Source organism: Xiphophorus hellerii, chromosome 24, assembly GCF_003331165.1.
Source record: "Xiphophorus hellerii strain 12219 chromosome 24, Xiphophorus_hellerii-4.1, whole genome shotgun sequence".
NCBI classification, from domain to species: Eukaryota; Metazoa; Chordata; class Actinopteri; order Cyprinodontiformes; family Poeciliidae; genus Xiphophorus; species Xiphophorus hellerii.
In genome coordinates this window covers 4,807,091-4,832,236 of record NC_045695.1, presented here as the reverse complement: position 1 = coordinate 4,832,236, position 25,146 = coordinate 4,807,091, and the positions used below count along the sequence as shown (strand labels likewise).

The window sequence follows — 25,146 nt, the reverse complement described above, 5'->3', positions numbered from 1 at the left end:
GGAGGAAGCCGCATGCTGAAGCTTGTGGAGCAGAGCAACGGCACGACGAGACGAGGACAATAAATGAATCAATCAATCAATCCACCTACGTTTTTATGATAGTAAACATTAAAGTTCCTCAGGAATTTGTTCAATCCAACAGTAGCTGAAGGAATAACAAAGGACAGAGTACAGAAAAGGAAGAGAAGACAAAGAAAGAGAATAGAAGAAAGGGAAGAATGCCAGTTAGAAAATAATGATGACATAAATAAGAAAGGCAAGAAAGAAAAGGATGAAATAAGACAGAGAAATGAAGGAGGTACAACAAGAGGTAAATGATTGTAGGACATGAGGAAGGAAGGAAGAGCAAAATGAGGAAGGACGAAAAGGAAGGAAGGAAATCAATGAAGAAGAAGAAGTCAGGTGTAAGGGTATCCAGGTAATGAAAACTCTCCACTTTCCACACTGTGTAGGAACCTTTGAGTTTCCATCTGCCAGAGTTAGCTCTCCATGTCCGACACAGGGCTGCCCATAAGTCTTCACTCCTCAGAGTTCTTCACATTCTGTCTCATTCCAGCTGTGAACCGGTGCACAGTTGTAAAGCGGAAGGAAAACGACGGAGAAAAAGAAGCAGGAAGTTCCACTGATGCTTCAGTTACTGACTTCCTGTTGGTCTTCAGGATCTTCAGATTGTAGTTTCGATACGTCCTTTTTTCTTTTTTTACAAACCAACTAAACTAAACTAATTAGTTCTCCGTTGGATCCAGGTTTGGGCTTTGACTGGACCATCTTCTTGTTGAAAAATGAATCCTTTTCCTTCCCCTTCACAATTCTACTCTACTTTGTGTTGATCTGTCACATGAAATCGTCACCGTTTAATCTGCGGAGGTCGGTATGAGAAGAATATTGAGCGTTACTACACTAGCTGAGTATAGAAAGCTGCTCTGACTCATTCCTCATCTCCGTCTTTCCATCCATGTCCCGTCTTCCCGCTGTGTCTTGTCTCTCTCTCGCTCTCTGTCCCTCTGCAGTGGACGACTCGGCCAACCTGCCTCCCTCCCCTCCCCCATCTCCATCCGCTGAGCAGACTGGGCCCCTGGGACAAGGTACACAGAACTTTAAGGAATCAGCCTCCTTCCAACATGCAGGATGTGTGAAAGTAGCAGAGAAGTTCTCCTGGTCCTCAGTATATACCACTCTGTCCTGGTCCGCTCATAATCTGGTCCATTTGGCCAACTGTACTCTAGTAATACCTCAATTAGTTATTAATAATAATAGTAATAGTGACAACAACTCTCTTCTTTAAGACCCATCAGTCTCTATTGGTCTGCTTCTCATAGTCAACAGCTCACTATGTTCTTTGTTCACTCAGTTTGTTGATTTTTACCATTCGTCTTACCCCCGTCCCCATTCCCAAACTGGTTCCAGTACTAAAGTGAGTCATAGCAATGGTGCTTTCAGTTAAAGCCACAATTTCCAGCCCGGAACTACTTCTGTCCCAACACCAACTCAGTTTCCTGTTTCCACGCAAAGTCAGCTTAGCTTTCAACAATAAAAACACCCACCTAGATTCAGCAACAAAAGCTGACAGACTGGGAAAAGCACTAGCTTAATTTATGGGTTTTTAAATCCATAAAATCCTGACGGCAGAATTTATTAACTGATTAGATGTCAGAAATGTTGGTTGGTAAATGTAACTAAAAGGTCGTCATTTAGAAAACAGCTTTTTATACATTTAGACACTTATATTAGGGTAACAAATCAAGTCCCCATTGCTGGATAAATAAACGTTATATTTGCAAAATATAATGTTTTTGCAACTTTATAATTTGGGTTATGCAATGGAGAGTCTACATCGCATAATCTAGCTTGCACCCATCTTTGTCTCTGTCATTTTCAACCATGTCACGCTAGTTTTAATGTCAGCCATGTCTCATCTGTGTCTCCGTTCCCCTGCTCAGAGGAGAAAGTAGAGGTTGTCAGTCAACGGCCTCCAGTGGAGGAAGTGGCATATGAGCAACCAGGAGACTTGCACGTAAAGCAGACAGATTGTTTAAGGGAGTCCCAGGCTTTGGGTTACCAGAGAACCCAAACACCTGAGGCCGTCAATGGAGGAGATCACCACGGTGAACAGAGCCCGACACAGACAGGTGTGTGGGGGTTTTGAAAACAACATGAGTGTTTGAACAATGGACGCTTTTCTTGTGCATGACCCTCTGGTGCTCTGCGATGGGTACAAAGCTGTCGGCTCTTGGTTTTTCTAACTTGTATTGCAGCTCAGGCTTCGCTGCCAACCTTCCCTGCTGCTTTGTTGCTCTGGACATTGTGAGCTTCTGCTGCAGTTCTTAGAGCTGCTGTTTGCAAAATAATCACGTGACATAGCATTTTGATTTTGTGTTTTGTTTCATGCCTAACCACAACCATTTGCTTTTTTTGAGCACATAATCAACCATATCATGGTTGATCATTTCTGCACCTTAGTATTGCCAGCTACATTGCAAACGCTAGAATCACTGTCTGAACCATCATTGTATTCTGTACATTTTTCTGTGAGTTTTGCTGGGGTATTGTGATTGGAAAAACTGCTGAGTATCTCACAAATAAATGCTGGATGCATTTAAAGTCTGTTGTAAACCATTTGCTTTTTGTTTTTCTGTTGTCTTCATATCATCCCACAATAAAGAATAAATGTGTTTTCCTATTGTTGTTTAAACCAATTTGGGCTTTAAAATTAACTCTCATTGGACATTTATTGTCATACTAATAAAGCATTCACCCTTCAACATACGTTACTTGATTGTCATTGACAAATAAGTAAGACTAGTTTTTTTCTGTGTATCCCTTTTTATTACAATAGGAATTCAATAAGCGTGTGTATTACCATTATTTATTGCCATTTAACATCATGCAACTCATTCCTTTGTTCCAGTTCTGCACGCTATCTTTGATGCTGTGACCTCCCCTTGTGCTGTTGTGGCCTGGCACAAAATACACTGTGCTGTGTGTTTTGCTTGATGGAGAGTATCTATGTGCTGGAAACCTCAGCTTGACTGTATGGGCTAGCTTTTGTGGATGCTGCAAACAAAGCTTTTTGCTAACTTGAGTCAGCCCAGACTTCTACAGCATCCTTCAAACTCACAGCCCAGCCAGCGGAGAGCAAAGCATCTAGTGAGTCTGAGGTGCAAGAAGGCGAATGTCCTGTAACGTCTGAAGAAGAACTTGCTTCGAGTAAACATCCCACTACTTCAGAGAAAGATCTCTCGGAGGGGTCCTCAACCAAACAGACTGATAAAGACAGAGGAGATAACACAGAAGAATCCCCTGAAGACTGCAAGCCTTTGGAGTCTAAAGTCAAGGACCATAAAGATGTTTCGCTGACAGAAGATGCGGCAAGTCTCGAAACAGAAAATAATGCCGGAGTTATGTTACCCAAGAAATCACAAGCTCCTTTGAATGAAAGTACTGAGAAGACTGAGGGAGGAGAAGCAACAAGTCAGGGCAACGGGGACAGTAGCATTCAGAAAGAAACAGTCCAGTTAAAAGAAGAATCAGATAAAGATTCAAAGACTTACTTTGAGACTACATCAAAAAGTCAAGAAGAGGGATTGTCACAAGGCTATTATGAACTCAGTTTAACCTCAGAGAAAGGGTTAAGTGTAGATTATGACAGAGCTCTGGGTCAATTTGAAGGACGAGAGAAGAAAAATGTGAGAATATCACCTGATAAAGCACTGTTAGAGCAACGCAGACTGTCCTTGAACATTCCTAGTGGGTCTTCGACAGAAACGACTGTAAAAGTAGACAAGTCGAGGAGATTATCTGAAAGTTTGTCTCCAGTCAGCGGAAGTTTTGAGGGGACAGAAGTTCCTCCATTAACCCCATTTGTTGAGATGCATACTTCACCACTTCAACCTGTAGTCTCCATTATCCCAACACCGACACCATCTGATAGCATCCAGACAATGGAAGACGCTTCTGCTGAGGGGCATGGTTCTAGCTCTGACCAATCAGAAAGCCTTTCTGATATGTTGGACTTGGCTGGGGTCCCACTTCGTCCGTCAATACAGATAAGGGACCACATGAGACGAAAATCAATGCCAGCCAGTGCACTCCTCGGTAATGCCTTTGACAAGCTGAGTCTATCGGAACAAATTTTGATAAAGGTGGCAGGGGAGAATCAACAGGAAGAGTTTGGCTACTGCGTGTTCAGTGAATACTCGGCACCCATGCCTTCTCCAGCCGATGTACCAAATCCTGGAGATTCTCAACACCAGCACTTCCCTTCTTTGGGTTCTGAAGAAGAAGAGGTTTCTAAAGTTGTGGAAATTGAAGATGGTCAAACTCAAGTGCAACAAAAAGATCAGAAAGAAATTACACAGGTTTCTCAAAAACATGTGTTGGAAAAGAAAGATCCACCAGTAAAGACCTCCTTGATTCTGGAGAAAGCTGTGACTAGTGGATTAAAACCAGATCGCTTACTAATCCCAATGACGGCTTCGAAAGACCGTCTTACTGAACTTCGTCTGGAGACTGGTCTACCTGGGGACATAAAGATCCAGGCAATCCCTGAGGTGGATGTCGAAAAAGACCCCTCTAGAGAGGCCTCACCCATCCCACCAGACAACTCCTTTACTTTCACTCCTGCAGAAACCGGAAGTAGATTTCCCCTGAGTCCCATCAGCCCCAAGTCTGAAGGAACCCTAGTAACTCAAGGCGGTGAGCCACAGGGGAAAGATGATATGCCCAACAAATCTTCAGAATCCAAGAGTGTTGATGAAGACCTGGAGGCAAACAAAGCGATGACAAACACTGAGATTGTAGATCAACAAGAAAAAGCTGAGGAAGCTGACAGAACCACGACAGCATCATTGGAGCCTTTACAAGATCATTTGGAAGAAAAACCTTTAAGCTCAGGAGAAATAGAAACACAAACACCTTCAGATGTTTCTCAGCATTTAAGCATTGAAAAGGCAGGAGGTGAAAAGACTCCCCAAATCCAATTACCAGAGTTAACGCTAACAAAAGACTCATCAAGGCCACAAGTATTATCTCCAATCATTGTAATACCTCAAGCACAAGTAGATGAAGAGGTCGAAGAGGAGGATGACATTGAGATTGCGGAAGAGCCTCAAGAGATTATGGAAGAACCTGAAGAGATTCTGCACTCCAAGAGTAATATAACAGCGGAAAGTATACCTGATATACCTGAAGTGGAGGAGCAGAAGGACCAAATGAGACTGATGGTTTGTGATAAGATGCTGGACGATGATCCCAAGTCAGGAGCTGAAGAATGGAGCCATAGTGCCCTAAACAGCGACGAAGGAGAGCCTGCTACAGATAGTTCACACTTGTCCCCATGTTCTGACCATGACCTATTACAGCAGTCTGAGGAAGGTGATGAGGAGGATAAAAAGGAAGAGGACCTGCAGGTAGATAAGATGGAATGGACAAAAGAAGAGAATGGAGGGGTAAAGAAAGATGAAACTTATCAAGAGGAAGTGGAAGGAGTTGATTGTGATGCAACTGGTGATGAAAAAGAGAAGAAGGTCCTGATTGAAGAGGATGGAACCAAAGAGAAAGACATAGAGATTGGTGAAGAAGCAAGTCTGGCAACTAACGATGAAACCACAATGAACGTGTCCATCCTGGATACAGACAGTAGCTGGATGGACCCTCAAGGTACCCAGAACATTTAATATATCTATCACTTCTACAATATAGTCAAAGATCTTCAATCTATATACTTAGAAAGCTGATATGCCTTGATGTAAGCTAATACCTAGCCATGGAGAACTAGTCCTCTCTTGATACTTTTCTGCTGCAGATGATGACAAAAGTATCATGACTGAGCAAATCGTAGCCCTTCCTCAGACACAGAGTTCTACTGCTGCATCTACGATGGTGGACTGCCCTGCTAAACAGTTACCCGGCAAAGGAAGGGGCCGCCTTGGCACTGCTGAATGCAGAGTGACACGCAAAGCACCTACCTACCATCCGCCAAGAGAGGAGATAAGAAAGAAAAAAGGTTCTCCTTCTGTTTTCAAGAAGTGTTTATAGCCAGAAAATTAACTTTTTTGTTACTACCAAAACTCTTGACTTTTAACCCAGCTTTTTATGTCAAAACTGATTTGTGCATGATGGTATAATAATGTCTCTCCTCTTCGCCAGTAGGCGTGAGGAGGGCTGACCAGAGTAAGGTGTCAGCCCTCCAAAGTCGCTCTCCATCTCGAAAGAGTGGAGCCAAAGTGGCGGCCAGACATCCTAGGCCTGCTCCGCTTCACGGCTCTGCTAAGCGCAAGGCCACAGGTGAACACCTTTCGCCAGGTATCAGCGCTGTGAATGGAGAGAGATCGCATACATGTTGTGAAGTCAGTATATATGTGACCTATGTGGAAGATTCAGAGGCAGGTCTCTCTTTATTTTTGGCTCTTGGAGGAATTGAGCAGTGGCAATGTAGCTGGCAAACATCGTGTGCTTCTTATCCATCAAACGTTTCCGTTACTTTCACTGCCTTAACTGCTGTCTTTCTTTGCGTCATGATTGTTTATTTCTGCTCAGTGTTTCTTTTGTTTATGATTCTTGTTTTGTAACATAGAGAGAAATAAAATGTTACGTCTTGTTTAATTTGTCATCTTTGAAACATAATAAACCAAATGCAGCTTGCTGTTTGGTACCTTTCCTTTGGAACTGTCCATTCATTACATGTATGCACCACATATGTGCAATCCTAGAAGATGAGTCCCCCTTCTGGTTAACACTGAGTATTGCTCCTTTTCCCACAGGTATGGCACAACACCAGCCACTCAGTGTGGCCCAGCCGTCCAGGGAGAGGCCCACTGTAAGTAATATTGTACTGTTCTAACAAACTGTAGATTGATAGGGCATGCTTATGTCACAATCCTACGAGTATTTTTCTCCCATACAGACATGAAAATATTTAAATCTGCAAAATTGATCAGGGGCAAAGCATAAAAGGAGAAAATCTTTACGCAAGAGCAGTAGCTGAGGCATTCACTGAGTCTGATGAGAGCAGAAGCATCACTTTGAGATTTACAAGCAAGGGGGATTGTTGAGTGGAATTTTGAGAGAGCAGTGCAACATCTGTAATCTAATGCAGTCCCACATCACTCCGATCTATGTTGCTTCTTGTCGCCTTTCTGCATGATGTTGGCTAAATATATCTGCATGTCTTCATCCTTATATTGTTTCCTTCCTGTCTGATGAATCATGTCGTCTTGCATGCTCGCCTTCTGTCCTTGTCAGTCGCGACAGAGAAAATCTGTGAGTAAAGATGTTCCCATGCAGATGAATCCCATATTTTAATTTCTATCATCTTTCAGTCATCATTTCCGTCCTGTTGAAGTGTATTTTTCCTTTCATTTTTCCATCTCTTGATTGCTTCCTCCACCTTGCATGTTTTCCTCCTCTCTCATTACGTGGACCACCCAGAGCCCCACGAGGGCCGTTCTGTTAAAGATGGCAGTGCAGCGTGGCGGGGGTTGCCCCCGGCCGGCCTCTGCCTGCAGCCTTAAACGGAGCCCCCTGGTGGAGGCGGTGATATGCGAGGCTCGGCCCTCCTCTGTCTGCTCCCGCCCTCCCCCTCCACCAAACAAATGGGTAAATTAGAGAGAAGAGAGAGGGTCTGGGCCGCAGATGGGGGGTACCTGTCTGGATTATTGACCCTGTGGTGTGTGTTGCTTCAGGAGAGAACATACCGCAGCCCGGAGAAGAGGTCATCCCTTCCTAGGCCGGCCAAGTCTCTGACTCGCCATATTCCTGCTGCTGAGCAAGAGGACAGCACCCCCTCCAGGCCAACCTGTAAGATTACACTCTCTCAGATGTGCAGTTTTTAAATTTCTCTTCCTTCCACCCTCCTGCTCTCCTTTAAACTCCCTGTTCTCTCCTAAAGCGATCCGAACCGACTCCAGAGGAGACGGCAGGTCTGGAAGAGCCCCTAGTATGGCAGGTAGAGCACCTTGTAGCTCCTTCCCCATCAACAGCTAAACATTTAGTCACTGATCACCATTACATCACAGAAGAGCTTCATGCACGTTTACTCATTGTGGCTCAATGAGTAAACATCAGAGAAACAGGTGGGATCCAGACCAACAGCTGTGCTGCTTCTGAGCTTAGATCCTATTGGTGTTTCCTCTGGTAACCTGGCAACAAGCAGCTGGAGGACAAATGATGTGATTAGCCTCTCACTGTTTAAACATTCCTGTTTGATCTGGGCTTGTTTGTCCAATGAAACTTGAGCACACATGGCTTCATGTTTATCCACGTGAAGCAGACCAAAGATGTATTAACTTAGATTTGTCTTTTGTCTTCAGCATGTTTTAGTTCAGATCTCTTAACCCTTGATTTTTTTTTTACCCTGTCATCACCTGATTAGTTCCTGAACAAAATAATATCACTCTCATTGTCCATCCTGCAAAGGGTTATTTAAGCCAAAATGTGTATATGATGTGTACATATATGGTACATACTTGGAAGGGAGATCAGTGTGTAGAGATTGAAACTGGACTTGGATAGTTGTGGACGTTGAAAACAATCGTTCACTAGCATACAGTTGTTGAAGTAGTCAGTGAATCGGATGAAGTAATCCATCCATTCTTCATCTTCCACCGATGGAAGATGGGGTCCTGGGGACAACTGATCGAATACACTGACGTCTTTTAGTGCAGAGGATGAAGTATCAGTTGCTAAAATAGACAATGAAACTGAAAGTAAAGACATGTTTTGCATCAATGCAATCGCTTTTATTATTGGCTAGTTGGACCAGTCAATGTCCAGTCAGTTTGAGGTGTACATGTTGCCACAAAATGTTTTACTGTACACGGTAACATCTTGATTTGTGAGTACAAACCATAATTTGAGTTGCAACTAGTGTATGGTAAAGGAGCATCCTTTCCTCCTCCCTTAAGGCACAGACTCAGCCCGGTCTCGGTCGGTCCGCAGTGGCGCCTCCACCCCAGGGTCTGCTGTCACACCCGGCACACCGCCCAACTACTCCTGCCGCACCCCGGGGTCGCGCACCCCCGGCAGCCACACGCCTAAGTCCTTCAGCGTCCTCCAGGAGAAGAAGGTGGCAGTGATCCGGACCCCTCCCAAGTCCCCTTCGTCAGTCCAGCGGCAGCTGAAGGTCATCAACCAGCCACTCCCTGACCTGAAGAATGTAAAGTCCAAGGTCGGGTCCACAGCCAACCTCAAACACCAGCCGAAAGGAGGACAGGTAGACCATTGGGAAGGTTTAATGTGGTCTGTTTGGACCTGTCCAGAGGTGATAGAAGGGCCTTTGGGGTTTTCTTTGCATTCAGCTAGTTTTTTGAGTAGTTTTGCACTTGCCGCCAAGACGTGTAATAGAATTGAGCTGTTCAGGGTGGGCGGTGTCCAGTAAACCCTATTAATAAAACAACATAAAGTTACTCATTGGTTGTTTCTCTGGTCAGATTTGTTCTGAGGAAAGTGTAATCCAAATTTCGTGGATGTGCCAAAATCCTGCCACATGAGGGCAGTAAATGACCAGGTTTTCTTCCTATCCTTTAATGGAAAATCACAAAGAAGCAGGTGTTGTGACCACGTTGTAATCTGGTTAAATTAGATTGTTTTAAATACAATGCATCGTCCTTCTGATGAGCACACTTATTGTCTCATATTGTCCAAATGTAGGCGCATCTGTAGAGCTTTGATGCTAACTACCAGAGATGGTGACATGTGAAGAAGGGTTTTCTCCGGTTCTGTAGAAATGTCATATGTCCACCCTCAGTCACTGTGCGTCCTGCTCCGTGTCCTCTGCTCTGTCCGCTGCCATCTCCGTCTGCCGCCGCCTCAGGCCTCACGTCTCCGCCGTCTCTACGTCCTCCTTCCCTCTGCTTCTTTTTCTATCCCTCTGCTTCCTCCCCGGCGCACCAGCACCAGCCGCACCAGCTAACACAGTCAGATTTAACAACGTCCATCTGTGCAGGAAGATCCGTAAAAACACTCCTCTTTGGCTGGAAGGACCACCAGCCCTTGGGAGCTGCTTTGGTCATGGCTGCCAAGGATTTTCCCTCCAGCTCTGAGGAGTATTTATAATCCAGCCTCCAGAGCCACTCAGAGTGCAGAAAAGACTTAATTTAACCTTCTATATTTATTTATTTTTTGCTGCTTTTTTTCCTAAAAAACAGATGCTTTTAAGCATTTCCCCAGAGCACTCACTCACTTCTGAGCCAAATATAGAAACACAGGGAGGAGAAAATCTTCACTGAAACTTTATGGGGATGTAATGGTGGGCTGACTGTTTTCAGAAATAAAACATGTTTGTTTTATCATCAGCTATCTTTTAACAAATCCAAATTTGTTAAATTTAGTATTGACGAATCATCGTCAATACTAATAAAAACTTAAACCTTAAAATGTAGGAATAGTTTTATAACGTTCTTCAAATTTAGATGAAGATTAGAACCGTCTTCGACTTTCTAGTTATTTTTTTTAATTATTATTTATGCCTTTAAAAACTAATCGGTACGTTTTTATGTTGCTTTTTGAAGTCATGAGTTCTTCGTCTCTGAGAGGCCAGAGTCTTTCCACGGCAGATGATGATGATGATGAGGCTCCTGAACGGACATTTCCAAGCTCATTACAGTATGTAATGTAATTATTGGAACAGATGAATGAAGCACCTTCAGACCTTTTAGAAAGGTTGAACCGAGCTCAATCATTCTCTTCCTGATTTATTTTGGGATTTCCGTGATGTCATGCAAAGAAGCAGCATGTTTTAGGTGTTGTGTTAAAATTCATCGACAGGTAGCATCACTTTTTTTAAATCAGCATTTTAAAAAATCTGCTAAATTTACAAATTTGAAGAACGTATTACAAAGGCATGTTATTCTGGAATAGTTTTGGTAATCCTAACTGATTTTATGCATTGTGCACATTTTTCATCTCTATAAACTAAACGTGCATGTATGATATAAATTATTCAAGGCCTCGCTGTTGCACAAGGTTTGAAAATGTTTTGTCACATTTTTTGGTGATACAGACGTTTGTGTTATTTGGTGCTGGTGCGCCCCTCCGCTCCCTCTTCTGATGCCACCCAGGGCAGCCGCCCATGTGGCGTCCATCTTGAACTCTGTGAAACATCAAAGCCTGTTGAGGCTTGTGTTTTCCCCCCCGATTCTCCTTCTCTATTCCTCTACCTTTCCCTTCTGTGTTGTCTTCTCTTTTAAAGTCTTTTTATATATATATATAGATATATCTCATTTTCTACTTTTAAAGCGACACAAGTCGATTAAAAACCCACCTTGGTTAAGACCTTTTTCTTTAAGTTATCCATTGCTCAGTTTCTTCTTTTTTTTTATTTTTATCATCAACATTATTATCCCGATTTTATTTTAGGTTCAGATTTTAAGTGAGAAGCTGGACTTCGCTCATGTTCAGTCAAAGTGCGGCTCCAAGGATAATCTGAAGCACACGCCCAAAGGAGGCCATGTATGTAACTTCTCTCTCTTTCGCTTCTTTTGCTGTTTTTTTTTTTTCCCCAGCTTTTACTGGGTCTGACATCCTGCTTTTATATGTGTCCATCTGTTTGTCCGTCAAACATTGAGGAGTTGAACTCGTGTTTTCTTTGCTGTGAATCGGCTTCTGTCGTGTCGAGGAGAAATGAAGAACTGGGACATTTTAGCAGGGATTATTTTTGGTGAAACAGCCGAGACGATGTGGTCTATTTCCAGTTCACCTCTTGTTTCTTTCCGAAAAGCAAATGAACGTGTCGTTTTATAGGTCATGATTCCAAGCGTTAAGCTGGACTTTAGCCACGTTCAGTCTAAATGTGGCTCCCTGGATAAGGTCCACCACGCGGCCGGCGGGGGAAACGTGAGTGACTCTGCGGAAAAGCTCCCGTCGTCTCCGACTCCCTCCATCCCCATCGCCGTCCAGCATGTCTGTAACATGTAGCTGTGGTGTGTTCCTGTGACTTCTGCCTCAGACGTTAAGTATAGAAACCATTCACGATGTTAGAAAGATGAAGCAGAGTCCCTCCAGCATGCAGGGAGTCCAATTTGAACGAGGAACGTCCTCTTTCTGTGGTGTCATGGTCTACTTGCTTGCTCTCTCCAGGAAGTGATGTCACCAGTCCACTTCCTCTGCCATAACCTCACAGATCCATGTTGTGATTTGTGTCTCCCCGTTCCACTCAACTTTGACCCTGTCTTTAACTGCATTTCCATATCAAAGCACGTCAGATTGGTTTCTCCTTTCCTTGGATTGTAATCCCAGCTGCTTGCTTCCTGTCGCAGGTTCAAATCCAGACCAAGAAGATCGACTTGAGCCACATCACCGCCAAATGTGGCTCCATGTCCAACATTCATCATAGACCTGGTAATCATTGTGTTGAAAGTGCATTTCTGACTCTACTGGATACATCTCCAGTAGATGTATGCCCCGGTTTTGTTCACAAAGCTTCCTCAAACGTTGCATATAGACACATTTTTACGATACTCAAAAATTACGTGGTTTTTCATCCACATCTTTTGAGTGATGATCACAGGCCCTTGTTCAAACGAAGCAGGTGTAGTTGTTGTTTCTAGAAAGTCCCCCATAATCACAGCGTTGAGTCTATAAATGTTTCGATCCACGTGGAAACACAAGACATTTTCCAAATTCCTAAAGTAGCGTCGTCAAGGTTGGATGCGCGCAACTGTTTAGTTTAGACAACAAAAACAGAAGAAGCTTGGTTAATGTGACTATGACATTGTTTTCAAAAAGTTGATTCTTGGTTATTAGCCTGAAGATTCAAACATTGTTTAGCTTTGGCATCTAATAGTTGCCAACAGCTGCTGTTTCAGGGTTTGAACAGACCAACATTAGTGTTGGTCAAAGATGATAGACTTTGCTCATTCTCACAACAATCAACATTTTCTCTAGTCAATCTACAGTTCGCTGTGTGTAACTCATCCAATGGCAGGTAGACGGTGGTGTGTGCCCTTCTTAATGCAGCAGCCATATTGGATTTTAGGTCTTTGGGTTAATAGATTTATGACTTTAGAGGGCATTCCTGAGGATATCATGGGTTAAGATTTTGGATAGTCCAGCTTCAGATTGAAAATGGAACAAACGGTTATCTTTGACAACAAACTGAAGTTTGAACAAGCAGGTTAACCCTGCGGTAAAGAGTGGTGTTCTACAATCATTTGATTTGTTTTGGTGTCAGATCAGGTCTGTTGTCGTTGTACCTGTTAGGAATCTAGGGGAGTAACTCCAAAATATATTAGCCCTCATTCCTTCTGTAGGAGCAAAATTGTTTGTTAAATCCACAACTGCTACTGCTCTTCTTTCCGGAGGACAATAAATGGATGGATGGGAATGTTTCTATGTGTTTAGGCCTTCATCCAGAGCACAAGTTTAATGATTATATTTGCTACAAGAGTGTGAAACTCTTGCCAAAACGTTGTCCTTCAAGAGTCTTTGACAGAACCTAGTGGGAGCAAGCTGCCAAATAAAAGATGAACGCCTCTTATTTATTATTTAATGATGATATTTTAGTCTTTTCTATTGTTGTTCAAACAAAACATTTGCCTCAGAGCGATTCCCTCCTTATGTTGTCTCCATTTTTTATGACTTTGTAACATCAAGCCTTGTTCCCAGAGGGCCTAGAAGACTACCCAGTCTTTGCTCCGGGGTTTCTTGTCCCGTTCAGCCCTAGGGAAGCGCGGCGCTCTCTGGGATGACGCCTCACGGCTCTCTGTTGTTTTCCCAGGGGGAGGACACATTCGTATCGAGAACATGAAGCTGGATTTCAAAGATAAGGCTCACGCCAAGGTCGGCTCCCTGGACAATGCCAGCCACATGCCTGGAGGAGGGAATGTCATGGTAACGAAGCTTTACGTTCACTTTTACTGTCAAGAATTTAAGTGTCAGGTTAAAATATGATGAATGCTGGGAATAAGTCGAGTGAGATGGGCAGTGTTGACGGGGGAGAGATGAGGTGGACAGGGTCCGGCCCTGGGTTTTGACCTTGACTTCTTGGCTCCGTTTCTCCTACTTTCCCGACCAAACAGATCGAGAGCCACAAGCTGAGCTTCCGGGAAACGGCCAAAGCTCGCGTGGACCACGGCGCCGAAATCATCATCACCCAGTCCCCCGGCGTGGAGACGGGGGGCACGTCTCCCCGCCTGTCGTCCGCCGGCAGCATCAACATGATGGAGTCGCCCCAGCTGTCCACGCTGGCGCAGGACGTCACGGCCGCGCTGGCCAAGCAGGGCTTATGAGCTTTCGGTCCGCCCCCCCCCGTCCTCCTGTTATTGTGCCCTCCCCCCCATAGACATCCAGCGTCGTCGCTTCAGTGCAACATGACCCCCAACACCTCATAACCCCCACAGTTGGAGTCGATCAGGTTGTCGTTCGCCCATTCGGATTTTAAAGACTAGATTCTGCCGCCTTTCAACGGGAAGCCTCTCAGTTCTTCTATCCTCAACTCAAATATGGATGTTCGTTTCAGATCCGATAGGCCGAAGGGTCGATTGTCTCAGCAAGTGGTTTTTACGATTGTATGACGAATTTTTTGAAGCGCGTCGCCACAGCCCTCCAGAATTTATACGGTACCGAATGCGATTTATTGCTACTAGATAATTAATGTTGTCTTAAAGGGTACAAACGTATGAGAGACTGACGGGAAAAATGCGAAAGAGTGGCAGACAAGTGGACATGTCTGCTGAAATGTGACATGAGTTTGTCTTTGTTCATCTGTTGGATTTTAATGTTTTCTTGCTCTGTTTTCTTTTTTTTTTTTACATAAATGTTACTCTAGTGTTACCGTTTTGTACCTTCCCTGTGGCTGCTCTGGCTTATTGGCGATAATAATAACCATGGCAGTTGTGTAAAATGTCGAGCAATGAACAGCTAGCTTTATAATAGGCTTTCTTATTTCTTTTTAGTTGTTCCCCCCAACCCCCAAAGCTGCCTGTTTACGTTCGTTTTTATATTTGCGCTGTAGTTTTACAAGGTTACACAATACTGTTGTGCTGGCATGGCAACAAAAAAACAAAAAAATACCGATTAAGTTCGAGCTATTTGCAGCTATTTTAAACTTTTTAAGTTTGAACAAAAACGGCCCGGATACAATCCAAGTCAGGCCTGAATAAGCCTTGTGAGCCTCCTTGTTTTTGCTAAAACACTGGGTGGTACGATGTGTTCAAATGGGTTAAGAGCCCAGAGTTTATTCAAATTAAGTGTGAAGTATGAAGCTTTATATGAAAACATTCCTGTGGGGTAAAGAAGATAAAATAAATGTGTTGGTTTTGATCGTTGCTGGAAGTCCAGAAGAAAGAAAAATAGAGTTCTTTTTCTTTGTTAAAAAAAAAAAAAAAAAAAAGTAAAACGAAACTCTTCTATCAGATTTTTGCTCTCCTTTGTGGAACCCTTTTTGCCCCCCGGTGTCAGGAACCCTCCCGTCCCCCCGCCACTGTTTCCCCGTGCTTCCTCTTCCTCCATCCCCTGTTTGCCTGTGTAAGTGTATTTAAAGAAATGTAGATGTGTGTGCACTATTTCCAATGTTTGAGATGTACTGGTGATGACAAATGCTCCGACAAAATGACGACCGCATAAATAAAGAAAATAAAAACCGATTTTGTTGAGTTGCTTGTTTTGATTCAGTTTGGTTGCTTCAGAAATAGCAACTTTACTTTTTTTTATTATGTCCATGATAAGGTCAAGAAAAAACACTTAGCTTTTTGCTAGCTATTTTCTAATTGACTCTTCTGTTGTGAATTTTAGCTTTGACACTTGGCGTAGCAAACTTTTCCAGACACTAATTATTTAATATAAATCGTACTACATATTTTCAGTCTGGATATCCTTTTCAGGATAGGTTATGTTTTATGTCATTAAGTCCCCAACGCTGTGCTCACAACCTACAGATATTACATTGAATGTTAGAGGAGACATTTGAGACTGATTGTAGTTTAGCTTGCATTAGCCAGTTGGCTATCAGCGGGTCAGATTACAAGAACTTCCACTGATTTCAGCTCAAATATTAATTTGAATGTTGGTCCAGAAGAATGTTTAGTCACAAATCAAACTGGTTAGCGTTAGCTAGCTATTGTAGCTAACCAAATGAACCACAAAACTGTCTTTAAAATTTGTTGAAAAGAATTTCTGAAACTTTGTGTTCTGGTTTGCATTTTCTTTCATTTTTATCCAATGGCTACCAGCTAGCTACCAGCTAGCTTCATGGTTAGCTGACATGGAAGTGCGGTAAATTCTGTTACGCGACCAGTAAACATTGCTAGTGTTGTCCCACGCTTCAGGGATCGTGACAGGATGAGGATGAGTCATTTTTTAAGAAAGTCAGCCTTGGCACCAAAACTGGTTTGAGTCACATGTTTTGTTGCTGTTCATTTTCTTCTTTGTGGGGATTAAAACGATGTTTAAAGGAAGAATATTTTTCCTTGTTTTTTTGGAATGCTAGAAGTTACTGCTAGTGTGACTGAGGGTGGATTTTTATCCACAACCACTTCTTAGTTTTAGAGGATGGGTAAAATAATGGTGACTTTCTAGTGAGCGACAATTGTCCAGATAAAATGCCTTGTTGAGAAGATGTGCCTTTAATTTGACAGTGCTCTTTGGTTTCTCCTGTCAGTCTGAAATTTCAATTTACAAGTTTTATATATCGTGTCACGTGGCAGATCTCAGTTGGCTGGTGAAAGGAAAAGTAGATCTCGGTCTCAAAAAGTTTGAGTACCCCTGATCAAACTGTCCTGGTTCTGACCTGAACCAGCGGACGCCGTAGACGTGCCCTTTCAGCCAGACCTGACCTACCTGGTGGAGGTGTGCTCCAGCAGCTCAAGTGGAGCCTCACCTGCCAGAACCACAGGGAGACCAGGTGTGTCTGTTCAACCCAGGGGTGTCGTGCACTTTGACCCCATGGCGTAGGGGCTTTTTAAAAAAAGGAAACGTCTGCAACGTTTCCATCCAAAAGAATTCAATTTAACTACATGTGAATGAATGAATGAATGTACTTTATTAATCGCAGAGGGAAATTCACATTTCAGTACAACCTGTCCAAAAACAGCAGAAAAACTTCATGTCCTGACAAAAATGGTGTACTTTATGACGCATTTTGTTTGTTTTCTCTTCATAGAACACAAATGGAAAAAAGTGAGTGTGCTTTGGGGAAAGACTGGATTTAATTCCCAACTCCTTTAGTTGAGCTTATTTACTTTTTCCATGTATGAAATATTTAAAAAAGCAGCATGTTGTTTCAGTTAAGAAGTTTCAATGATACTTTTTTTATTTTACATGGAAAGAAGCGAAACCCCCAACCATTTTTTGATGCCTTGGCTGACGCATAAAGTCTCATCAAACTGGACAAAAATAAAACAAAACACATGAGCTTACCATTTTATCCTGTCAGGGAAGGTTTTTCTTCTCCCGCTTCACAACCAATCAGAAAGTAGGAAATAATTTCAATTCTTGGGGAGGATTAAATGTACTGCAGCCCAACATAAAACATAAGAAATAACCTCCTTTTTTCTTTTTGTTTTGTATTTTCAACCAGGTAAGTTAAGAACACATTTTTATTTACAAGAACACACTTTAAATAAAACATAAAACAGTAAGAATAGGGGCAGGGGCATATTATAAAATTGACATCACATTTTTAGCTGAAGCATGTGCAGGTTTCAGACGGGATCTGCTTTAAAATACTACACACATGCGCAACACCAATAGAAAACCACCCACCTGTCTGATGCTGTCCTGGGCAACCGCCCCTATGGTTCACATCAAACGTCACCTGAATGCAACACACGAGCTTTACGACCGTTAAATACGATCAGGTTAGGAAAAGTGAAATCATCGTTAGTTAAATTGTGCTGTTTTATCTTTCAGTCCCCGAATAGGTGTTAAAAAAATATCTGCCTTTATATTTAATTATAAAACAGTAAAACATCGGTAATCCTGGTTTATCGGATGAAGGTCAGGCTTGATGATGATGATGATGATGATGATGTTTCTTCCCAGGTCATTAACCAACCTGTTGATGCTGACAGATGTCAGCAGAGACGCAGCGTCTTTAGACGAGCTGCACCCCGCACAGAGCCCCCATCTGCGGGGTGGAGGAACCAGAAACGATCGGCTCCCGCCCGCTGCTCCGCGGAGGTGCAGAAATCATTTCGCTCTCCCCCTTTTTCCTCCTCCTCCTCCTCCTCCTCCTGCCGCCGCTCTCTCTCCCTCTCAGTTCCCAGAGCCGCCGATCGACACTTGCAGCCATTTTACGCAGGATGAACCCAATCATGCGCTGAGGAGGGAAGCGGGGGGAGGAAGGCTGTGCGGATCACCTGGACGGATACAGGAGCCGCAGCCGCAGCGGGAGCGCCAGCCGCGGCTCCCGGTCAGCCAGCAGCACCGGTCCGGGGACAACATGGTGAAGAGGAAGAGCCTGGACGAAAACGAGCCGGAATGCGGGAAGGGAGTCCCGTTCCCCATCCAGACCTTCCTCTGGAGGCAGACCAGGTCGGTGGAGGCGGGATAACAGGTGTCCGGTGTTGGGTTCGGGTTCGGTTCTGGAGGTTGTAGGGGTGTTGCATGTTTGATGTAAAGTGCCGCACCTGGAAACGCAGATTTGCCCCCAGAAAGTAGGGCAGGCGCAGCTGTGGTGGAGGTAATCTGATTCCAATCATGTTAATGTGGTTTCAGCGCTTTCCTGCGGCCGAAGTTGGGGAAACAGTATGAAGCGTCCTGCGTGGTGAGTCACAATCTGTGTGTTTTTACCTTAGTGCACCTGCAGGCCGGTGCTTTTCCTGCTTCACGTGAACTCATCTCCATAATGCTGTCGCTGGAGGGGCCATCCGGGCCCCTCACACAGCAAAGAAAGGCGCCTTTAATCCCCTTTTGTCCCCCCCCCCGTGCCTCTGGACGCCGGCCCAGTCCTTTGAGCGGGTCCTGGTGGAGAACAAGCTGCACGGCCTGTCTCCGGCCCTGTCCGAGGCCATCCAGAGCATCTCCCGCTGGGAGCTGGTCCAGGCTGCGCTGCCCCACGTCCTGCACTGCACCTCCATCCTGCTGTCCAACAGGAACAAGCTGGGTGAGGCTCCACGGGAACAAAGAGGCTCTGGTGAACCTTCACAAGGACTTTTTTTATTTTTTTATTTTTTTGTAAAACAAAAAACCAAGTCCCAGGATAAACTGAGGTGCAGCAAATCTGATCTTAAACTCTTCATTTAGGAGATATGATCCAGACAATCCTTCATGACCTAAACTATTATGAATAACCAGACTCAGCCTGATGATCAAGATCAATCTGACCCAAAATGGCGGTTTGGCTCCCTTTCACTCAGGTCCAGTTGAAAGCCAGATATTTCCTCCAGCATTGGCTCAATGAACCACGGCTGACCTTGGGAACCGTTACGATAAAATTCAAAATACTTTATTGATCCCCAAAGGAAAATTAAAAGCTGCAACCCATTTGATTAAAGAATTCATTTAGATGGTGGCTGTGGAGAGGAGAGATCTCCTGTAGCAGTCTGTATTACAACTAATTTGAAGAAGCCTCTGACTGACTCACTATGTAGTTAGAATTTCAGGTCCATGTTAAATGGACAAAGTTCAGCTTGAGACAAGTTAACCAGTTACAAATACAGTAGACCTCCACCAAGTTCAGTGTTTTTTTTCTGTAAATGTTACAGTATAAAATGCAGCTTGAGAAACTCAAATACAAAACCTAAACACTACTAGACACGCTATTGTTTACAAAGCAGCCAAAAAGTAAGGAAGGGGGTAGATATTGGCTTCTGTGGCAGCGCTAAGATGGTTTCCACTACGAATATTAATGCATATTAACGTATATTTGGTGTTTTAACTGTAGAAATACACAGATGTGTTTTTAGATGAGATCTCGAGCATTTGAAACTTAATTCTGATCTAGTAAAGAGTGAGGCGGCAGATCCTTAGTTGTCAAAGGATTTCGGTCCAAGTCAGTTCGGTCTATTTTTTGATTCAGTTGAAATTGATTATATACATTCCGGTTTGTTCCAGTTAATTTGCATAATGAGCTATGCAGCTTCAGTCCAGTCACCTTCAGTAACAAATGTGGTACAGCAGTAAGATGGGGAGCCGCATCCATCAAACCAAATGTTCACCTGTTAACTGGTGTGTTTGCGCCCCAATGTTTAATGCCATCCTGGGTAGCTGCCGCCTGCTGTCCTCTGGACGTCAGAGGTAACGTTGTACCTCCTCCCTCCCGTCAGGCCACCAGGACAAGCTGGGAGTGGCGGAGACCAAGCTGCTGCACACGCTGCACTGGATGCTGCTGGACGCCGCGCAGGAGTGCAACCAGGAGGCGTTGGGCAACCAGGGCTGGTCCCGGGGTGGCAGCAGCAGCGCCTTCCTCCAGCCGCTGGGGAACCAGGGCTCCTCCCCGGGGGCCCCCGGCTCGGGCTCCGGCTCTGGGCCGCAGCACGGCAGCTCCCTGCTGGAGGACGACGAGAGCGCGCGGGCAAAGCTGTTCCACAAGAGCATGGCCACCGTGGAGCTGTTCGTGTTCCTGTTCGCGCCGCTCATCCACCGCATCAAGGTGCGTTCCGCTTCACGCCCGGCACCGGGGCGGGGGTCTCTCCGGAGTCTAACCGTTGTTTGTCCAGGAGTCGGACCTGACCTTCAGGCTGGCCAGTGGCCTGGTGATCTGGCAGCCCATGTGGGAGCACCGGCAGCCCGACATTCCGGCCTTCACCACCCTGATCAAACCGGTCCGGAACATCGTGACGGGTAAACACCAGTCCAGAGGCGGTCTGTTCTCATTTGCTCATGATCAGGATCATAACGGGCTCTGTTCTGTCCCGCCAGCTAAGAGGAACTCCCCAGTCAATAACCAGTGCAGCCCCCAGGGGTCCGCCAACCAGAGTCCCCTGGTGAGTCAGGATTTAGCTGCTCCTCTCATCAGATTCAGCCCGACGGTCCGTCCCCTCCTGGTTACTGCCTCTGGGATTCATTAACGCCACGTGTCCGCCCTCCTTCCTGTCTGTCTTATCTGTCCATCTACAACCCACAGGGCTTCCAGGTGGTCTGTGAAGCCAGCCTATCAGATTCCTCCTCCCCTGCAGCAGGTGAGCAGAGCTGTCGCCGTGCCAACTCGGTGGAGAAGGGAGGGACATCCCAGCAGCCCCCGACGGCCAAGGGGCCCTCCAAGAAAAAGTGAGCACCTTTACCTTAACCTGAAGCCCAACAGAATTTAATAATGATGAGCTGATCTTCATATTAACATCAGATTTGATTGATTATTGTAAGCTGTGGTGCATTTTATACATCAAAATGTATGTTTGTCATGTTTCTCCTTGTGGATCTCCTACTGCATTAGGATTTATGGGTTTTTTTGTCTTATTAATTCAGAGTGTGAGAGATAGATACACACACACACACACACACACACACACACACACACACACACACACACACACACTCTGATCCACTCTAATAATGTTCCTTTATAACAAAAATAATAAACATAAAAAAAATGTTCATGTTTAGAGTAGAAGGTTATTCTAATCAGGGTTTTATTTCATTTTTTGACCTGACTTTTAGATCAGGGCCTGTTTATTTTAAATCTGGACCCTCTAACTTCTTCCCGGGAAAGCAGGGGTTACCATAGCAACCAGAGACTTTCTACCTCCTCCAGTAGACATGGCAGCCGTTTTCTAATTTTGTATGACGAGACCTGGAAACGTTACACCAGCAGAGTAATAGCCGGGGAACGTCACCGTGTTGGCGGGGAGTGAAAAATGAGCCCTTCAGGCTTCCGTCAGATAAACTGCTCAGCTTATATTAATAGCTGTTCTGTCTCATCAGGCAGACACAGAGGCTCTACTCTCACTGTTCTCACTTTAACCCACATAACCAGGGTAATTATGCTCAAGTAATGTCTGACGCTGGCATCAAACCTGGGGAGAATCTCCATCAATGAGAAAATATTCCAAAATTGTTTTTTTTTAAATTCCATGTGGGTGTCTTTGTTTTTCCAAGTCTTGTCACATCAGGTTGGATTCATTCTGTGACAACCCTAAAAATCCAGATCTTGTTTCTGGACTGTGGGGGTCCCGATGTGGCCGTTCTGCAGGACTCGGGTGGGATTAGAGGCTCCGTCTCTATTTCCTCATCAGTCAGACTCTCATTTCTATCCTCACCCCTCCTCCTCCTCCGCCGCCCCTCTGCGTCCGTTTCCGGCGTGGATCGGCCCACGCCGCTCGCTCCCGTCCCGTTCAGTCCCCCGCGGCGCCGTCCGCACCTCTCGCCGAGCGCTGCTGATGCTGAAGCAGTTTCCATGGCGACCCCGGCTGCTGCAACTTCCCCCTTGCGCCGGGGACTGTCGTCACCGGGTCTCCGTGGCAACCCAACAACAGCAGAGGAGGGAAGGAGGAGGCAGCGTCCGCTGCTGCTCTCCGCAGATTATCCCGGCCCTCCCTCTGTCCCTCGCTCCCCATCTTCTGGTTCCCAATATGTTTCTCTGCAGCGAGCGCTGACCTTCATCCAGCTTATTTATAGTGGACTCACGTAGGCCAAGGCTCCATCTCCCCCCCGTCCTCCTGCTGCTGCTGCCCAGAGGATGCTGAAGGCGGGCTTTGCCCTTGTTCTCCGTCCTCCTCTGATGGATTATTAATGAGGCATTGTGGCAGGAGGAGTGGACAGCAGGACTCTTTTGTTATTATCCCCGTTGACTGAGAGTTGAAGTGAAACGGAGCAGCAGAACGCGGGTCCGGACAGCGTCATGCTTCGTCCCGTTGACTCCATCTCCAAATGGAACTCCTGTCTCCCAAAATAATCCCGGCCATGCAGGCCAGTGATGTGTGCTGTGATTTCTCAGAGTTGTCAGCTTCGCTCGGCCTCGTTTTAACCAGATTCACCCCCATCGACTGGCTGTGATCAGTGCAATGTGCTCATAAGGGCAGGTGTGGTCCCATAATACCAGATTGTATAGAAAATCGAAATAACCGCCATCCATCTGGTCTTCATATCTGTTCAGAGGAATGTCCACCAGGTTATCACTAAATAACCTCAATATTTGGTGAGGTAAAAAAACGAAACATCCAAAAGATGAATAATCGCCCAATTTAACAGGGAAATGTGCTGGTTTCTGTCAAAATTCTGTTATTTACATGGAGAAACGGCCGTATGCAAAGACATTAAAAGTCAAGTAGCCAGTATGTGTGTTAACACAAAGCCAACCAGGACAGATGATGGCAAGAAGCTTCAAGAACATTTTATTACATGAAGTTAGAAAATTGGGAGTCAGAATCAAGAAAGATACAAGATGCAAAAACTACCTCATTTATAGCGTCGGTCCCACCTGCCAAGTTCAGCCCGTTTTCATCCAACTCCGGTCCGTTTTTCTTGAAAGTCCGGTTCGGTTGGTGACGTGTGAATGCGGAATCGAACTCTAAAGTGAACTCTGCTCCTACAAACCTCAGTCTCGGTTTGGTTGAAATGAACTCCGGTGCATTTTGAATGCATATGTGAACACCAAGCGGACCAGAGGCCGCTCCAAAAGCAGGAAGTGGACTGCACCGCATGGTATTCTGGGTAAATACAACCGAAACAAACGAGCTACCCTAGCGCTAGTGGGAGAAAAGGTTTGTGGTCTTTAGCCAAAGACGGAAGAGAAATCCTCCAACTACTAAAATCTGACGCCACTCCATTTTTGTCTCCATTTGGTGAAGAATGAAGTGTTGCTCAGTGTCTTCTTCAGAGGGTTTTGTGTCGTTTCCTTCGGTGGTTCTTGGTGCAGCGCCCCCAAAGGCAAGGAGGGGAACAGGTTGCTCAATGTGTTTGGTTAGTTTGACTCAAAGCAGAGAGAAAAAACCCCCCACAGCAGCTGGAAATGGAACTAATGTTTCAGTTTTGATCCTAATTGAACCGAGTCTTCCGGAGTATGAGGGGGGAAAACAGAAATGATGATGGAACCGTGGTGATTTAGGAACAAAATGGTCTTTGATTTCATTGCTTTCTTTATGACTCCGCAGCCAGTCTGGAGGCTTTGAGGTCCCTTTCGCTTCTCTAACAACTCAGCCGGTCTCAGATATTGATGATGATATTGATCTGACCAAGCCTGTGGTTGCAGCAGCTGTTAAGTCTCTGGTTCCCCCAGGACGTCAGCTCCAGCCGGTCTGCCGGCATCTCTGGCGCACCGCGCCCGCTACGCCACCTACTTTGACGTGGCGGTGCTGCGCTGCCTGCTGCAGCCCCACTGGACAGAGGAGGGCGTGCACTGGGCCCTGATGTACTACCTGCAGCGCCTGAGGCAGATCATGGAGGAGAGACCGGAGCGCAACCCGGAACCCCTGGTGACCCCGCTGCCCCGCCCTCGCAGCAGCTCCATGGTGGCTGCCACGCCCTCCCTGGTCAACACCCACAAGACCCAGGTAGCAACAGCAGCCACTCACCATCATCAGATTTAACAGCAACTTGATTGATCGAGGCTTTGCTTTGCTGTACAGGATATGAGTCTGAAGTGCAATGAAGAGGGCAAATCTCTGAGCACTGAGACCTTTGCCAAGGTTTCGCTCACCAACCTGCGCCGACAGGCCGTCCCAGACCTGTCCTCTGACCTGGGCATGAACATCTTCAAGAAGGTCAGTGCCCAGCGCGGCAGTTTGACCCTACAGCGGGGTTCTTTACACTAAAGACTTCTGGTTCTGCTGCAGTTCAAGAACCGGCGGGAGGACCGGGAGAGGAAGGGCTCCATTCCCTTCCATCACGCCGGGAAGAAGCGGCAGCGGCGCATGGGCGTCCCCTTCCTGCTGCACGACGACCACCTGGACGTCTCGCCCACACGCAGCACCTTCTCCTTCGGAAGCTTCTCGGGCCTGGCCGACGAGCGGAGGGCTCTGGACCGCGGCGGCTGGCAGGCCACCATCATGGGTAGGTCACGACGCTGCTGACCTCCAGTCACATTCTCCTCCAGTGATTCTGTTTGGGGTAACTGACTTGTTAAGGTTTTAGCTCTTACAGCTGAAACCCGGCTAAACCTTAAATAAGACGAAACGTTTAACACTCAAGTTACTTAAGTAATCAAAAGTCAAAGCTCAAAGGAAAGGAGATGAAGTGATTTGCACCAGCAGGTTTTCAAAATTGCTGGCTTGTGTATTTTGAAAGGAAATTGTAATAGTAGAGAAGGTGACATGGTGCTATTTGTGAGCTGCAGTT

The 25,146-nt window shown here is 45.4% G+C and overlaps 2 protein-coding genes across 13 annotated transcripts in view; both read left to right on the top strand.

Moving 5' to 3' along the window:
* Positions 1–15,581, top strand: part of LOC116715755 (microtubule-associated protein tau-like) — a 31,942-nt gene extending 16,361 nt beyond the window's left edge. The window contains exons 4-17 of one of the 9 annotated variants that reach the window (XM_032556365.1): positions 1,011–1,085; positions 1,941–2,129; positions 3,121–5,658; positions 5,804–6,004; positions 6,148–6,303; positions 6,762–6,817; positions 7,683–7,797; positions 7,889–7,945; positions 8,904–9,211; positions 11,356–11,448; positions 11,740–11,832; positions 12,255–12,336; positions 13,715–13,827; positions 14,016–15,581. In XM_032556365.1, the coding sequence (XP_032412256.1) occupies positions 1,011–1,085; positions 1,941–2,129; positions 3,121–5,658; positions 5,804–6,004; positions 6,148–6,303; positions 6,762–6,817; positions 7,683–7,797; positions 7,889–7,945; positions 8,904–9,211; positions 11,356–11,448; positions 11,740–11,832; positions 12,255–12,336; positions 13,715–13,827; positions 14,016–14,225 (4,286 nt within the window). In that variant the 3' untranslated portion in view covers positions 14,226–15,581. The remainder of the gene's footprint in view (positions 1–1,010; positions 1,086–1,940; positions 2,130–3,120; positions 5,659–5,803; positions 6,005–6,147; positions 6,304–6,761; positions 6,818–7,682; positions 7,798–7,888; positions 7,946–8,903; positions 9,212–11,355; positions 11,449–11,739; positions 11,833–12,254; positions 12,337–13,714; positions 13,828–14,015) is intronic. The other 8 variants (XM_032556366.1, XM_032556368.1, XM_032556367.1 and 5 more) reach the window with 8 other exon arrangements.
* A 1,986-nt stretch (positions 15,582–17,567) lies between these two features.
* The window catches only part of unc80 (unc-80 homolog (C. elegans)), a 52,451-nt gene continuing 44,872 nt past the window's right edge, over positions 17,568–25,146 (top strand). For 3 of the 4 annotated variants that reach the window (XM_032556363.1, XM_032556361.1, XM_032556360.1), the window contains exons 1-10: positions 17,569–18,468; positions 18,652–18,700; positions 18,883–19,069; positions 20,202–20,527; positions 20,595–20,718; positions 20,797–20,861; positions 21,002–21,144; positions 24,089–24,362; positions 24,438–24,572; positions 24,645–24,861. In XM_032556363.1, the coding sequence (XP_032412254.1) occupies positions 17,942–18,468; positions 18,652–18,700; positions 18,883–19,069; positions 20,202–20,527; positions 20,595–20,718; positions 20,797–20,861; positions 21,002–21,144; positions 24,089–24,362; positions 24,438–24,572; positions 24,645–24,861 (2,047 nt within the window). In that variant the 5' untranslated portion in view covers positions 17,569–17,941. Of the gene's footprint in view, positions 18,469–18,651; positions 18,701–18,882; positions 19,070–20,201; positions 20,528–20,594; positions 20,719–20,796; positions 20,862–21,001; positions 21,145–24,088; positions 24,363–24,437; positions 24,573–24,644; positions 24,862–25,146 lie in introns of all 4 variants that reach the window. The other variant, XM_032556364.1, reaches the window with a different exon arrangement.